The sequence below is a fragment of the Lemur catta genome, chromosome 3, assembly GCF_020740605.2.
Source record: "Lemur catta isolate mLemCat1 chromosome 3, mLemCat1.pri, whole genome shotgun sequence".
Taxonomy (NCBI): domain Eukaryota; kingdom Metazoa; phylum Chordata; class Mammalia; order Primates; family Lemuridae; genus Lemur; species Lemur catta.
This window is the reverse complement of record NC_059130.1, coordinates 115,447,181-115,461,746: the sequence shown is the minus strand read 5'-3', so window position 1 is coordinate 115,461,746 and position 14,566 is coordinate 115,447,181. Positions and strand designations below refer to the sequence as shown.

At 57.0% G+C, this 14,566-nt stretch overlaps 1 protein-coding gene across 6 annotated transcripts in view; it reads left to right on the top strand.

Annotated features, from left to right (window-relative positions):
• CROCC (ciliary rootlet coiled-coil, rootletin) overlaps positions 1–14,566 on the top strand; it is a 46,856-nt gene that overhangs the window by 27,638 nt on the left and 4,652 nt on the right. For 5 of the 6 annotated variants that reach the window (XM_045548608.1, XM_045548609.1, XM_045548607.1 and 2 more), the window contains 11 exons: positions 1,121–1,300; positions 2,028–2,162; positions 2,559–2,702; positions 3,125–3,363; positions 3,818–3,977; positions 5,564–5,731; positions 7,248–7,626; positions 12,000–12,169; positions 12,280–12,400; positions 12,683–12,846; positions 14,171–14,386. In XM_045548608.1, coding sequence (XP_045404564.1) covers positions 1,121–1,300; positions 2,028–2,162; positions 2,559–2,702; positions 3,125–3,363; positions 3,818–3,977; positions 5,564–5,731; positions 7,248–7,626; positions 12,000–12,169; positions 12,280–12,400; positions 12,683–12,846; positions 14,171–14,386 — 2,076 coding nt within the window. The remainder of the gene's footprint in view (positions 1–1,120; positions 1,301–2,027; positions 2,163–2,558; positions 2,703–3,124; positions 3,364–3,817; positions 3,978–5,563; positions 5,732–7,247; positions 7,627–11,999; positions 12,170–12,279; positions 12,401–12,682; positions 12,847–14,170; positions 14,387–14,566) is intronic. The other variant, XM_045548606.1, reaches the window with a different exon arrangement.

Below are 14,566 nucleotides of genomic sequence, written 5' to 3'. Positions count from 1 at the left end.
GACTCTGATCCTGGTCACATACTACTGATGATGCTACCTAAGATCTCTGTCCCGTCATTTCCCTATCTGTAGAAACGAGGAAAGGATGGTGAAAGGAATTATGAGGACATGGTGAGATAATCCATACGAAGGGTTTAGCATAGTGACTAGGCACTTAGCAAATGCCCCATAAATTATTACTACTGGTTCTGGGGAACTCTCCAGAGTGGCCTCAGGACACAGGCCCTGAGCTCGTCCTGGACAGGGCTGCCTCCGCCAGGTTCAGGCCGTCGCTGCATCACGCTAGTGGGCGCCATTCACCCCGTAGTCTCCACTACTTGTGGCAGGTGTTATCACGCTTCTCCAGCAGGTGGCAGTGAGGCATTTGGAAAACGGGCGCCGCTGTCTGCTTTTTGCAAACTTGCTGGGGCTAGCCCTGGGGCCAGGCACCCGCCCTCAGCCCAAGTGGGCTATTCTTTGCCTATGGGCTCTACCCGCCCACCTGTCCAGTCCCCAGGGAGCCAAACTGCCATGACCCCCCTTATGCTTCTTACCCCCTACACCACCTGGTTCAGCCTTATTAATGTCCCCAAATCTGTGTTCTTCTCTCTAGCTCTCTGCCACCACAGGCCTCCTGCATTCCTCACAGCCAGTTCCACCTCCCCTCTGCCCCAGCCCCAACCCCCCGTCCACAGCTGTCAGAACATCCCCCTGATCTAAAAACCAGATTGCTCCTTGTCACCTTGGCCTGACCCCACTGTCCTCAGAATCCCTCAGCACACACGGCCCCGCCCTGCCTAGCTGCTGTCTGGGGCCCTGGCCCCATGGCTCGCCTCGTCCCCCTCGGTTTCCCGGGCGTCCTGTGTGTTCTTTCCTCCAGGCCTGTGCAGGGCTGTGCTCTTGGCTGGGGGTCCTCTTCTTTCTCTCTCTTTGCCTGGCTGACCCCAAGCCAGGCTGCTGCTGCTCCTTGGCACTTTCACAGCCCTGACGTGTCCCCGTCACAGCTCGTATCATCCCGTCATGTAGTTACCTGGTCACCCACCCTGTCTCTCAGGGTGCGGGGGCCCTTGTTGCCCTGAGGTTTGCGGGGGTTGCCTGGGCCCGACCTGGTATGTCACATGTGCCTGGGTCTGGCCCCCAGGAGGCAGCGTGGCGGGAGCTGGAGGCTGAGCGGGCCCAGCTGCAGGGTCAGCTACAGCGGGAGCGGGAGGAGCTGCTGGCCCGGCTGGAGGCCGAGAAGGAGGAGCTGAGCGAGGAGATCGCAGCCCTGCAGCAGGAGCGCGACGAGGGCCTGCTCCTGGCCGAGAGCGAGAAGCAGCAGGTGCGTGAGTCCTGGCGCGGCCTCCGCTGCTGCCCAAGGGGCCCCTGTTCTGGGGCTGGTCCCTGTTTGGCCACCCAGCACCTAGGAGCCCTGGGGCAGGCCACTTCCCTCTCTGGGCCTCAGTTTCCTCACCTGTGGGATGGGAGAATGAGAGGGGGGCCTGTGAGGCATCGCTGCACTCTGTGCCTGGCAGGCCCTGGGTGAGTACCAAGGGACAGTGACAGTTGTGATACCAGGAAAGCTGTCCCACATTCTGCCACCCCTCATCCCACCCAGGCTGGGCATGGTGTCCTCATGACAGCCTTCTGAGCAGTCCCAGATGCCCGCAGGGCAGCTGACCCTCGCCCCAAAGAACTAATTCCTAACTTTCCTATAATGTAATGGAGACAGGGCAGACTGTGTCCATCTCCTCTCCCTGCCAGCTGTGTCACCCTGGGCAAGTCACCTTACCTCTTTGAGCCTCAGTTTCCTCATCTGTAAAATGGGATGATGAAAGGCTCAGTGTCAGGGTTGTGGGGGCAAGTTAGTGAGATCCTAAATTGTACCCATGTCCAAGGTTCTTGTGACTGCTGTTGTACCCTTTTCTAGGGCTGTGTCCACCGGTGGTGGCCTGCTCAGGCCACTGAGCCTCCAGTGGGCATGTGTCCCAGGACAGGGTGAGGGAGAGGCCCAGGCATGCCCCCAGGGTCAACCAAGCCCCAAGCCCTTTGCTCCCTGCCCTGCCCAGGCCTTGTCTCTGAAGGAGTCCGAGAAGGCGGCACTGTCAGAGAAGCTGATGGGTACACAGCACAGCCTGGCTGCCATCTCTCTGGAGCTGGAGCGGCAGAAACGAGATGCTCAGAGCCGGCAGGAGCAGGACCGGGTAGGGCAGGCTGGGCAGCTGGGCCTCCATCTGCATGGAGAAGCGTGTCCCTGCATCTTCCCAGCACTTTCCCTGCCTGAGGAGCCCCCATCTGAAGGGGAGGTGTGGCCCTGCCCTGGAGAAGCCTCTAGGCTATGGGGGGAGGCTCAGGCCTTCCTTTGGGAGTCCCCATCTGAGGGAGGTGGCATGGGTCTGCCCTGGCGGATCGTCCAGCGCAAGGGAGAGACCAGCCACAGGGACAGCATTCACTGTGCATCGAGGGATCGGCAGAGGGTCTGGCAGGCCAGCGGGAGGGGCCGTGTTCGGAGCTGAAAGTGGATGGTTCATCCAGCCCCTTGGGAGCAGCAGGGGGCAGGGGTACAGCAGGACCGAGTCTGAAGAGCCCATCTGTCCCAGAGCACCGTGAACACCCTGACGTCTGAGCTCCGGGACCTGCGGGCCCAGCTCGAGGATGCCGCTGCGGCCCATGCCCACGAGGTGAAGAGGCTGCAAGAGCAGGCCCGCGACCTGGGCAAGCAGCGGGAGTCCTGCCTGCGTGAGGTGAGCCGGCTGCCACCTGCCTTTCTAGGCAGCACCCGCTAAATGGCGCCGTGGTCCAGCGGGGGCCCCAAAAGAGTGTAAGATTCCTCCCTGCATTTGAGGACAAATGGACAGCCACCTTAGAAAGGAGGCAGCAAGCATTTATTAAGTACCTGTTGTGTACAGGTAGGACTCGGGGGCTTCAAGGAGGGGTGAGTGTGGTCCCTGCCCTCTCAGTGTCGTCCACAGGACCAGACTGCTGAGGATTTCAGGCCAACACACTGCTGGCCCCCACAGCCTTGCCCAAATCACAACTCACAGCTTGCGGTCCGAGTTGCTGCAGAGGGATGGGGCAGGTGCCCGGTGGCCAGGGATGTGGGGTGCAAGACCCAGCTTGACCAGGGCCCTGAGTGCTGTCCTGTGGACACCTGCTGTGCTCGCAGGCAGAAGAGCTCCGGACCCAGCTGCGCCTGCTGGAGGACGCCCGCGACGCGCTGCGGCGGGAGCTGCTGGAGGCCCAGCGCAAGGTGCGCGAGGGCCAGGAGGGCTGTGAGGCCCAGCGCCAGGAGGCGGGCGAGCTGCGGCGCAGCCTGGGCGAGGGCGCCAAGGAGCGCGAGGCCCTGCGGCGCTCCAACGAGGAGCTGCGGGCTGCCGTGAAGAAGGCGGAGAGTGAGCGCATCAGGTGGGTGACACCGGGGAGCCAGCCCCGAGTCCTTCACTGAGTCCCATCCTTCTCCTGGAATCTCCTCCCTGGAACCCAACTTCACACCCTGAGGTTCTGGGGAACTGCAGAGATGGAGACTCTGTCCCTTAACCACAGCCCAGCACGTGGACATTTTAGGGGATTTTCCTGAGGCAGGGTTGGGTCCAGACTCAGGCCCACCTGTTGTCTGTCGTCACCCTGGAAACCAGGCCCCCTCCTGGAGTCACTGGCCCACCCCTCCCAGCTGAGAGCCTGGCCCCATCCCTGGGGAATTCAGCTCAAGAGGGGACACATGGCAGTCAGCACTTGAGGCACCTATAGGCTGAGAACTGGCCGGACCCACTCCAGGAATGGGGGAAGGGACTTTGGTGTAGATCCGTAGACTGTACTTCTCCCAGGACCCAGGGCAGCCTCTGACCTCTGCCCTCTCCAGCCTGAAGCTTGCCAACGAGGACAAGGAGCAGAAGCTGGCACTCCTAGAGGAGGCACGGGCCGCCGTGGGCAAGGAGGCCGGGGAGCTGCGGGCGGGGCTGCAGGAGGTAGAGCGCTCACGGCTGGAGGCTCGGCGGGAGCTGCAGGAGCTCCGGCGGCAGGTACCCCCTGCCCCCTTGTCACCCCCACCCCTGGGGCTTGCTGTGTGCCCTGGGGCCAGTAGCACCCCCTTTCTGGAGTTGAGTTCCCCCCAAAACCAGGGTTTTGAACTACAGCAAGGCTTCTTACCCAACCTTGGTATGAATGGATGCGAGGAATCCTTGGGCCCCTGAAACTGTGTGCAAAGTCTGTACGTTTGTGTGCACGCAGGTTCACGGTTCCCCAGGGAGCAGGGCCCGTGCTCCTGTCCGGTTCTCAGAGCAATCTGTGAGCAACAACAAAAGGTATAGGTTTCAGGAACTAGATCAGGGGCTGGCAAACTCCTTTTGTAAAGAGCCAAATGGTAAAAATATTCCAGCTTTCCGGGCCATACAGCCTGTTGCAACTACTCACCTCTGCTGTGGTGACCGAGCGGTCCCCACAGTGTATGAACAAGTGGGCGTGCGTTCCGATGAAGCTTTGTTTATGGACACTGAAATTGGAATTTCCAGTCATTTTCATGCATCAAGAAATACTGTTCTTCCTTTGATTTTCTTTCAACCATGTAGAAATGAACCATTTTCAACTACTTAAAAATGTAAAAAAAAACCATCCTTAGCTTACACACTTAAAAGAACAGGAGAGCAGCTGAACTTGGCCTGTGGACTGAAGTTCACTGACCCCTGAACTAGACCATCTCCAAACTCATCAACCACAGCAAGCTTTGAACAAGTGCTTGCTGTGTATTGGACAGGGTGGGCTCAGGTTTCCCACTCTAGAAGACTCAAAGAACAGGAAACAGCCTCCTAGGCTCTGCCCTACCCAGAGATAGATATGACAGCCTGGACAACTAATCCTCTCTCCCCCCCACTGCAGCCCCCCTATACCAAGGCCTCTTCCTGAGATACTACAGGAGTCCCCGAAATGAACTGCCATTTTTGTGCCAGGTGTTGTATGCCACAGCACTATATCATGTCACCCTCACGGTAGTGCTGTGGGGTAGCTAGGCATAACCCCGCCTGCTCCTGGAGAAATGGGGGCTTTAGAATACACAGTGGCATTCCACTTGTCTGGGCTCAAAGCCCAGTCTGCTGCTTGTGGGCTGTGTGACCTTGGGCAAGTCACTTTAACTCTCTGAGCCTCAGTTTTCTCATCTGTTAAATAGGGATAATGTTAGTACCCACCCCATATAGTGCTGTTTGAAGATTAACTTAATTAATATAAATGAAGTGCTTAGAACAGAGCTAGACACATGGTAAGCACTCCAAAAAAGTTAATTATCATTGCAGAGGTGGAAGGTCACCCAGAGAGCTGTGGTCCCTGCCTTGTGGAACTCCTGGTCTCATAAGGGCTCAGCCTTCCCTTCTCCTACCCCCCCGAAAGGTAGTTTTGAGTCTGTTATGAAGTGGTAAAGAGACCATTGGTGCCTAGGTGCCTGGCATGGCTTGAGCTCAGTGTGGTCACCTGGGGCAGGCTCCCAGTGGATTTGGTGTGGTGTCTGATGCATGCATCCCTAGAGCAGCGGGTCCTCAGTGCCTCCTGGGCCAGGATGGGGTAGGGTATAGGGGCAGAGCTGAACCAGCTGCTGTTCCCACTGTCTCTCTCCCAGATGAAGATGTTGGACAGTGAGAACACTAGGCTGGGCCGGGAGCTGGCAGAGCTGCAAGGCCGCCTGTCGCTGGGTGAGCGAGCAGAGAAGGAGAGCCGGCGGGAGACCCTGGGCCTCCGGCAGAGGCTGCTGAAGGGCGAGGCCAGCCTGGAGGCGGTGCGACAGGAGGTAACTGGGCAGGTTGATGGGCTGCCTGGGAAGTAGATAGTCTGCCCTGTGCCTCTCTCCTCCCTCTAGCAGGAAGCAGGTGGGCACTCCGATGCTGGAGTCACTCTGAGACCACTCCCTGGGACTTGTTCCTGTCCCCCACTCCTTGAGACTCTTCCCCAGTTATAATAATAGCAACAACTGAAAGAGCCATGAGCCTACTGTGTACAGGCACACAATGGGGGTGTGGGGGGGCCAGGCTCTGTAGGCATAACCTTGTTTGATTCTCCCAGCAACCCCATGAGGTAGGCACCCTTAGCCCCATTTTACAGAGAGAACTAGACATGGAGGTTCAGAGAGGTCAAGGGATCTACTCAAGGTCACACAGCCACCCAGGTCTGTCTGATTCCAAAGCCTTCACTCTTCCCACTCAGCCTTTTCTGGCTGTTTAACTGCCTCGAGTCTACTGTGTGACCTTGACTGAGTCAATCTCTGCTTCACAGTGCTCATGGGAGAGGGGCTGGCACAGCAGGGGTGTGTGAAGGGCCCTGGCATAGGTCCTGGCACCCAGGTGGTGCTCAGAAGTGGATTTCCTGTGAAACCAATGACCACGAGCAGTAGACTCCTAAACCAGAGGGTTGGTTGTGTGTGCCCATACATCCCATCAGTAAATAATTATTTACATACTCCCATGTGTGCACATCTATTGATAAATTATGTGCACTGAGAGGCCATGTTGCCTAGTAGTTAAGAGAACAGCCTCTTGGCTGGGCGCGGTGGCTCACACCTGTAATCCTAGCACTCTGGGAGGCCAAGTCGGGCGGATCGTTGGAGCTCAGGAGTTTGAGACCAGCCTGACAAGAGCGAGACCCCGTCTCTACTAAAAATAGAAAGAAATTTTATGGACAGCTAAAAATATATATAGAAAAAATTAGCCGGGCATGGTGGCGTATGCCTGTAGTCCCAGCTACTCGGGAGGCTGAGGCAGAAGGATCGCTTGAGCCCAGGAGTTTGAGGTTGCTGTGAGCTAGGCTGACGCCACGGCACTCTAGCCCGGGCAACAGAGTGAGACTGTCTCAAAAAAAAAAAAAAAAAAGAACAGCCTCTGGAGCTAGAGCCGCCTGGCTCTGAATCCCAGCTCTGCCACTTACTAGCTATGTGGCCTTGGACAAAATAACTTCTCTGTGCCTCAGTTTCATCTTCTATAAAATGAGGATGATTCAGAGAGTAGTATTTAATTTTTTTTTTTTTGGAAAGTACTTAGTGCCTGGCGATAAGTTCAATCTGTATAGGTGTTAGCTATTATTACTAATAAGCTGGTACATTGCAAGGCTTATATACAGAAGGAAGGGATAAAAAACTAGTAATTTCCTCCCCCACTCCGTGGACATTCTTGCACAGCCTGCTTGGGTGCAGACCACTAAAGGAGCAGGTGTTGTGCCGGTCACGTGGGCTGGTGGGCTCAAGGCTGGGCCTGCGAGGTGGGGCGTCAGGTCGGGGGCGGCCTTGCTGACCCCGTGCTTCGCATCCGCCTCAGCTCCAGGGAACCCAGCGGAAGCTACAGGAACAAGAAGGCGAGTTCCGAACCCGCGAGCGAGGCCTGCTGGGCTCCCTGGAGGAGGCGCGCTGCGCTGAGAAGCAGCAACTGGACCACACCCGCAGCCTGGAGCTGAAGCTGGAGGCGGCGCGGGCCGAGGCCGCGGAGCTGGGGCTGCAGCTGAGCGCGGCCCGGGGCCGGGCGCAAGGCCTGGAGGCCGAGCTGGCCCGCGTGGAGGCGCAGCGGCGCGCGGCGGAGGCACAGCTGGGCGGTCTGCGGTCGGCCCTACGCCGGGGCCTGGGCCTGGGCCTGGGCCGTGCGCCCAGCCCAGCCCCGCGGCCTCCGCCCGGCTCTCCCATCCGGGATGCGGCAGCCAGAGGTGAGCCTGCTCTGGTGGCGGGCAAGGTGGGGAAGACCGGTGGGTGGGTCTTTACCGAGTCCCCGCCCGTGGCCCCGCCCCCGCAGCATTCAGTGTTTGGAGGAGCCCGCCCCTCGCTGGGCCACGCCCCTCCGCTGAGGCCTGCTGTAGCCACGCCCCCTCATCGAGGCTCCTCGTCGAGGCTCCTCCCTTCACTGATCCGTGCTTACCTAGGTCACTTCTTTTCAGGGGGATAGTTTCTTTGAGACAAGAGTCTCACTCTGTCGCCCGGGCTTGAGTGCCCTGGCATCAGCCTGGCTCACAGCAACCTCAAACTCCTGGACCCATGCGATCCTACGGCCTCAGGCTCCCGAGTAGCTGGGATTAAAGGAGTGTGCCTTGACGCCTGGCTCATTTTTCTATTTTTAGTAGAGACGGGGTCTCGCTCTTGCTCAGGCTGGTCTCCAGCTCCTGGCCTCAAGTGATCCTCCTGCCTCGGCCTCCCAGAGTGCTAGGATTACAGGCGTGAGCCACTGCTCCCTGCCGAGGGGGCCGTTTCTTAATGCTCCTAACTCATTTTCTCATTTTTTGAGCCTCCAGCCTCTAAATTGACCCCTGGCCTCTCCACCGGCACCCCATGGCTTTTCAGCCTCTCGTGCCAGCTTCACACCCTTTCATTATCTCCCCCGGACAGATACACAGCCTGGCCTGACCCCCTTCCAGGAACTCCTTCTGAAGAGTTCTTGGCACTGCCTGCACCCGTGTCCCGTGGAAGACACTGGGAAAATGAGTGCGTGTGTCAGGGGTGGGAGCGGCCTCTGCGGAGTGTTCTTGTCTCAGCCAGATGTGAACCTGTGAAATCTTAGAACAGCCAGGAATGGCCTATAGGATCTTGAGTCATTGCCTCTTCAAATCCATACAATTAGCCCCAGGATCACAATTATTCATTCAATCACTCAATATTTATTAAGTACCTACTGTGTGCCAAATGCAGTTTAAGCTCAGGGGTGGAGCAGTAAAGAAACTGGCAAGCACGTCTGCTCTTACAGTGCTTGTGGTCCAGCTGTGGGAGGAGCAGACAATAAATGTGATATATAAACTAAATATAGAATATACCAGGTGGTGGTAAGGGCTGGAAAAATAGGTAAGGAAAAACCAGGCAAGGGACATTGCTGTTGGGAATGTAAAATGGCAAAGCCACTGTGGAAAATAGTTTGGCAGTTCTTCGAAAAGCTAAAAATAGAATTACCACAGACCCAGCAATTCCTCTCCTAGGTATATGCCCCAAAGAATTGAAAACAGGGACTTGAGCAGATGTGGAACACCCGTGTTTATTGCAGCATTGCTCACAGTAGTCAAAGGTGGAGACAACCCAAATGTCCAGCAGGAGATGAGTGGATAAACCAAATGTGGTACCTATATACAGGGGAATGTTATTCAGCCTTAAAAAGGAATCACTGACATGTGGTTCCACATGAATAAGCCTGAGTGACATTATGCTAAGTGAAATAAGCAGTTGCCAAAGGGTAAATGCAGTATGATTCTACTTATGTGAAATATCTATAATTGGCCAATTCATAGAGACAGAAAGCAGATTAGAGGTTACCAGGGGCTGAGGAAGGGGGGTAATTGGGAGTTGTTGCTTTATACGGAAGTTACAGAGTTTATTTGGGGTTGTCCTAGATTTATTTCCAAGCCTGTTGTAACAATCGTCCCTTGTTATCCAAGGGAAACTGGTTCCAGGACCTGCTTGGATACTAAAATCCATGGATGCTCAAGGCCCTGATATAAAATGGTGTAGCATTTGCCTATAACTTATGCTCATTCTCCCACCCCCCATATACTTTAAATCATCTCAAGATACAATACCTAATATAACATAAATGCTATATAAATAGTTGTTATACTTTTTTTTTTTTTTTTGCGACAGTCTCACTCCACTGCCCAGGCTAGAGTGCAGTGGCATCATCATAGCTCACAGCAATCTGAAACTCCTGGGCTCAAGCGATCCTCCTGCCTCAGCCTCCCGAGTAGCTGAGACTACAGGCATGCACCACCATGCCCGGCTCATTTTTCTATTTTTAGTAGAGATGGAGTCTCGCTCTTGCTCAGGCTGGTCTTAAACTCCTGACCAGCTCCCAAGCAGAGCGTGATCCTCCCGCCTCGGCCTCCCAGAGTGCTAGGATTACAGGCGTGAGCCACCGCGCCCGGCCCTGCTTTTTAAATTTTTATTATTTTTCATTGTATTGTTGTTTTTATTTTTTTCCAAATATTTTCTATCCTCACTTGGTTGAATCTGTGGATATGGAACCTATGAATAGGGAGGGCCGCATGTATCACAAATTGAGTGGCTTAACTGACAGAAATTTATGTCCCACTATTCTAGAAGTCTGAGAGCTTGCCAGGAGCAGGCCATGTGCCCTGCGAAGGTGCTAGGGAAGGAGCTCTCCCAGGCCTCCTGGCTCTGGTAGTTTTTGGCCTGTGGCAGTGTCGCTCCAGCCATCGCATGGTGATCTCCTTGTGTGCGTGTCTGTGTCCAAATATCCCCTTTCTATAAGGACACCAGTCATATTGGATTAGGAGCCCTCCCTATTCCAGTATGACCTCATCTTAACTGACCTTATTTCCAAATAAGGTCACATCAAGAGGTCCTGGGGGTTAGGATTTCAGCATGGGAAGTTTTACGTTCAACAGTTCAACCCATAACAGGGTTATGATGATTTGGGAACAGATAGTGGTGATGGCTGCACAACAGTGTGATATAATTCATGCCACCAAATCATATGCTTAAAAATGGTTAAAATAGTACATTTGATGTTATATATATTTTGTCACAATAAAAAAAATTTTTTTAGGCCAGGTATGGTGGCTCACACCTGTAATTCTAGCACTCTGAGAGGTGGGAGCAGAAGGATCGCTTGAGGTCAGGAGTTCGAGACCAGCCTGAGCAAGAGAGAGACCCCCATCTCTACTAAAAATAGAAACAAATTAGCCAGACAACTAAAAATAGAAAAAATTAGCCAGGTGTGGTGGCACGTGCCTGTAGTCCCAGCTACTTGGGCGGCTGAGGCAGGAGGATCCCTTGACCCCAGGAGTTTGAGGTTGCTGTGAGCTAGACTGACCCCATGGCACTCTAGCTTGGGTAACAGAGCAAGACTCTGTCTCAAAAAAAAATTTTTTTTTTAAAGATAAAGGCAAGGGGGATGGGGCTGGGGCTGTTTGTGTGGGGACAGCTGGAGGCTCACGGGGATGTCAGGTAAGGGAAGGAAGGTCCTGAGGCAGCACGTGGGGGAAGGGGCTCTGAGGCCGAGTGGAAGTGCCCTGGCCAGCTCACCCCAGGGGCAGCCAGCAGCCCGGAGTGCTGCGGGCCAAGCCAGCCGTGTTGAGGGCCTGCCGGCCGCTACTCGGACTTTACCCCGAGGGGATGGGATCTTCCAGGCTGGAGGACCCTGGGAGCAGGGCGTGGAGGTCCTGCTGCTTTGGGAACCTTTGGGTCTGGACGTTTGGGGTGGTGACGGAGGTCATGTCTGCAGGGCCCTTTAGGTGTCACTTGGCAGAAGCAGGAGGATGCTCATGGCAGGCCCCCTGTCCTGCAGTTCCAGTGTGGACCTCCAGGTGGCGCCCCGACTCTGTCTGCCCTGCCCCCTCCACCTCCCCATTGCCCAAGCAGAGCGCAGTTTTCTGCCCAGGAGGGAGGCTGCCTGGGTTCACATCCCGGCTCTGAAATCTCCCAGCTTTGAGACCTAGCAAATCACTTAACTGCTCTGAGCCTGCCTTGCCTCAGAAGGGGCTAAATTGGTTCTTACCTGTCAGGGAGTTATTAAGAGGATGAAATGGGGCAATATAGGGAAAGCACTGGCCCAGTGCCTGGCACATAGTGATCGTACAGTGAGATGTTGAGTTGATGGAGTGTCCACCCTGGGCTGGGCCCTGGGGACACAGTGGTGGACAGGAGAGAGAGCACCGCATGGCGCTCATCTGGGTGGGAGGCAGACAGACCCCCATGAGGTGGGCTGAGCTCACCCCAAGCCAGCCTGGGGTCAGGGGCCCTCTGAGGGGGTAAGTGGCCTACAGGATGGGTCAGGCAAGGAGAAACCATGGGGGGAGGGGGCAGCATGAGCCCAGGCTGGGCTGGCACAGGGAATGTTCTAGAGGGAGCTGAGGGTGACACAGCGTGGCCTGCTTGCAAAGGGTGAGAGGGCGATTCAGCCAGGGTGGGCAACAGGGCTTCTGAGCAGAGGAGTTGGGCTTAATTCTGAGAGCTGTGGGGCTGGCTAAGTGTTTTAAGCAAGAGGGCTGTTGGAAGCAGCAGGGACAAAGTGAGTGAGATATGTTTGGAGCCTGCGGCCACCCTCCAGGTAGGAGAGGCCAGTGGCCTCTGTCTTCTCTTCTAGGAAGCGAGGAAGGGCTCAGCAGCCCCAGCCCCTTAGAGTGCAGTCCTGGGGCCCAGCCGCCATCGCCGGGACCTGCCACATCCCCAGCACCTCCAGACCTGGACCCGGAAGCAGTGCGGGGGGCCCTCCGGGAATTCCTGCAAGAGCTGCGGGGTGCCCAGAGAGAACGGGTGAGCTTGGGCATGTGTGGCTCGATAGGGAACCGTGCGGCTGGGGGCTCTGGAGGGGGTGCAGGGTGTCAGAGCAGGGTCTTCTCCTTCCCCCCCATGTCGGGCTGCAGGACGAGCTTCGGGCCCAGACGAGTGCCCTGAGTAGGCAGCTAGCTGAGATGGAGGCTGAGAGGGACAGCATGACCTCGCGGGCCAGGCAGCTGCAGAAGGCCGTGGGCGAGAGTGAGGAAGGTAAGTGTGACTCCCGGGGCCCCAACTTTGCTCTCTTGTGTTCTGAGCAGCTGAGGTAGGAGCCTGGAGAATCGGCCTGTGAGCCTGCCCTGGCCCTGTGACCAGGGGACCTGGTCCTGCAGGGGACCCTCCCTGCTCAGCTTCACTCATGTCGAGACCCATATACCCTCAAGGGTGCAGTCTGGCCTGTGGTGGGCGGCGTGCGGGCTGGGCATTCTGTGGCCTGGTTCAGTCTTGGGGCTGTGCCTGGCCATGCCTGATGGGGCTGGGTGGCGGCTGCAGCCCGGCGCAGCATCAACGGGCGGTTGAGCGAGGCCCAGGCGGAGCTGGCACTGCAGGAGGAGAGTGTGCGGCGCAGTGAGCGGGAGCGCCGGGCCACGCTGGACCAAGTGGCCACACTGGAGAGGACCCTGCAGGCCACCGAGAGCGAGCTCCGGGCCAGCCAGGTGGGCAGGAGCGGAGGGCCGGCGGGGGTGAGGGGGAGTCTGTGGGTGCGGAGTGGGTGTCTGAGCCCTGCCCTTTGTCTCTCTGTGTCTGTCTGCCCGAGTCTCTCTGCAGCACGCTGCAGTGAGCAGCCTTCGACTTTTCCTACAGAAGCATGTTCCAATTCCATCATCTCGTTTCACTCGTGGTCACTAGGCTGTAGAAAAAAAAGAGCTTGGGCTTTTGAGCCAGACACACCTGGGTTCAAGTCCTGGCCCTGCTGTTACTGGCCTTGGGCCAGTCCACCGTCTGGTTCTCATTTTCCTCATCGGGGAAAGGGGAGGCCAACAGTTGTCTCACAGAGATGATGCACGTGAGCTCTCTGCACGTGGCTGGTGCTCAGGGGCCTCTGTTTTATGTCTCTGTGTAGCCACGTGGTGTTCTCTGGTTTTTATGTGTGCTCGGGGGACATCTGTGTTCACCTGGTGTACCTGTGTGTGTGTCTGTCTTTGTGTCTGGGCAGGAAGCCCAGGCCCTGGTGGTGACCGTCCAGGCTGCCTTCTCGCAGCTGGAGCCCCCTCCGCCCTCCCCTGTTCCTCGGGCCCTCCAGCGCTGGCCCGGGACTCAGCCCCTGCCTCTGGCTCTGGGCCGGGCTTAGCTGGATTGTTGTGTCTGCGGCTTCATGTCTGGCCTTGGGCCCAGCCGCGGGGGCTGCAGGAGGAGGCCGGGAACAAAGCTGGGCAGGAGCCAGAGTGGGGGCCCCTGGGCCCAGACAGGGCAGGGTTGGGGCTCAGAGCAGGGGGCAGAGGGGCCAGGCTCGGGGTGGGGACTGGGGAGGTTGTAATAACACCCCCCTTGACCTACCCATCTCCAGGATAGTAACACAAATCAGAGGACCCCTGATCTATCTTCCTATCCTGTCTACACCCCCTTAGGCCTCCTTTACTGCTGACCACTGTGTGGGGGATGGGATCATCCCCTCAAACCCTAGGACCGTAGGGCCCACCCAGGGCTACTGGGCTCAGCTCAGGTCACACATGTAGCTCTGGGCCCACCGCTGGAGTGGGGGTCAGCAGAGCAGGGGAAGGGCCCTGGAATCCACATTTCACAGCCCACTCCCCAGGGCTCCTGTGAGCACCCAGGCTGTGGTACCCCCAGACCAATCCAGCACCCCTACTCTACAGATGTGAAACAGGGCCGGAGAGCAGGAAGGGGCAGTCTTGGGTCACATGGCCTGTGAGCTGGTCTCAGGTCACACTGTTCCCCACTTCCTCCCAAGGGTCAGGGCCATGGGGGAGGGCTATGGGGTGGACTGGACATCTGAGGCCTGAGCCCTGCCCCCTGCAGGAGAAGATCAGCAAGATGAAGGCCAACGAGGTGAAGCTGGAGAGTGACAAGCGGCGCCTGAAGGAGGTGCTGGATGCCTCCGAGAGCCGCACCATCAAGCTCGAGCTGCAGCGGCGCTCTCTCGAGGGGGAGCTGCAGCGCAGCCGCCTGGGCCTGAGCGACCGCGAGGCCCAGGCCCAGGCCCTCCAGGATCGGGTGGACTCCCTGCAGAGACAGGTGGGCCCTGCCGCCGCTTACAACCCCAGCATCTGCATGCCCTTTGCCAAGCACTGTGCAGGAACTATGCAATCCTCCCAACAACCATGTGAGGCCAGTATTATCATCATCCCCATTTCACAGATGAACAAATAGAGGCTGAGAGATGATGTCATTGTCCAAAATCACATAGCTGTTATA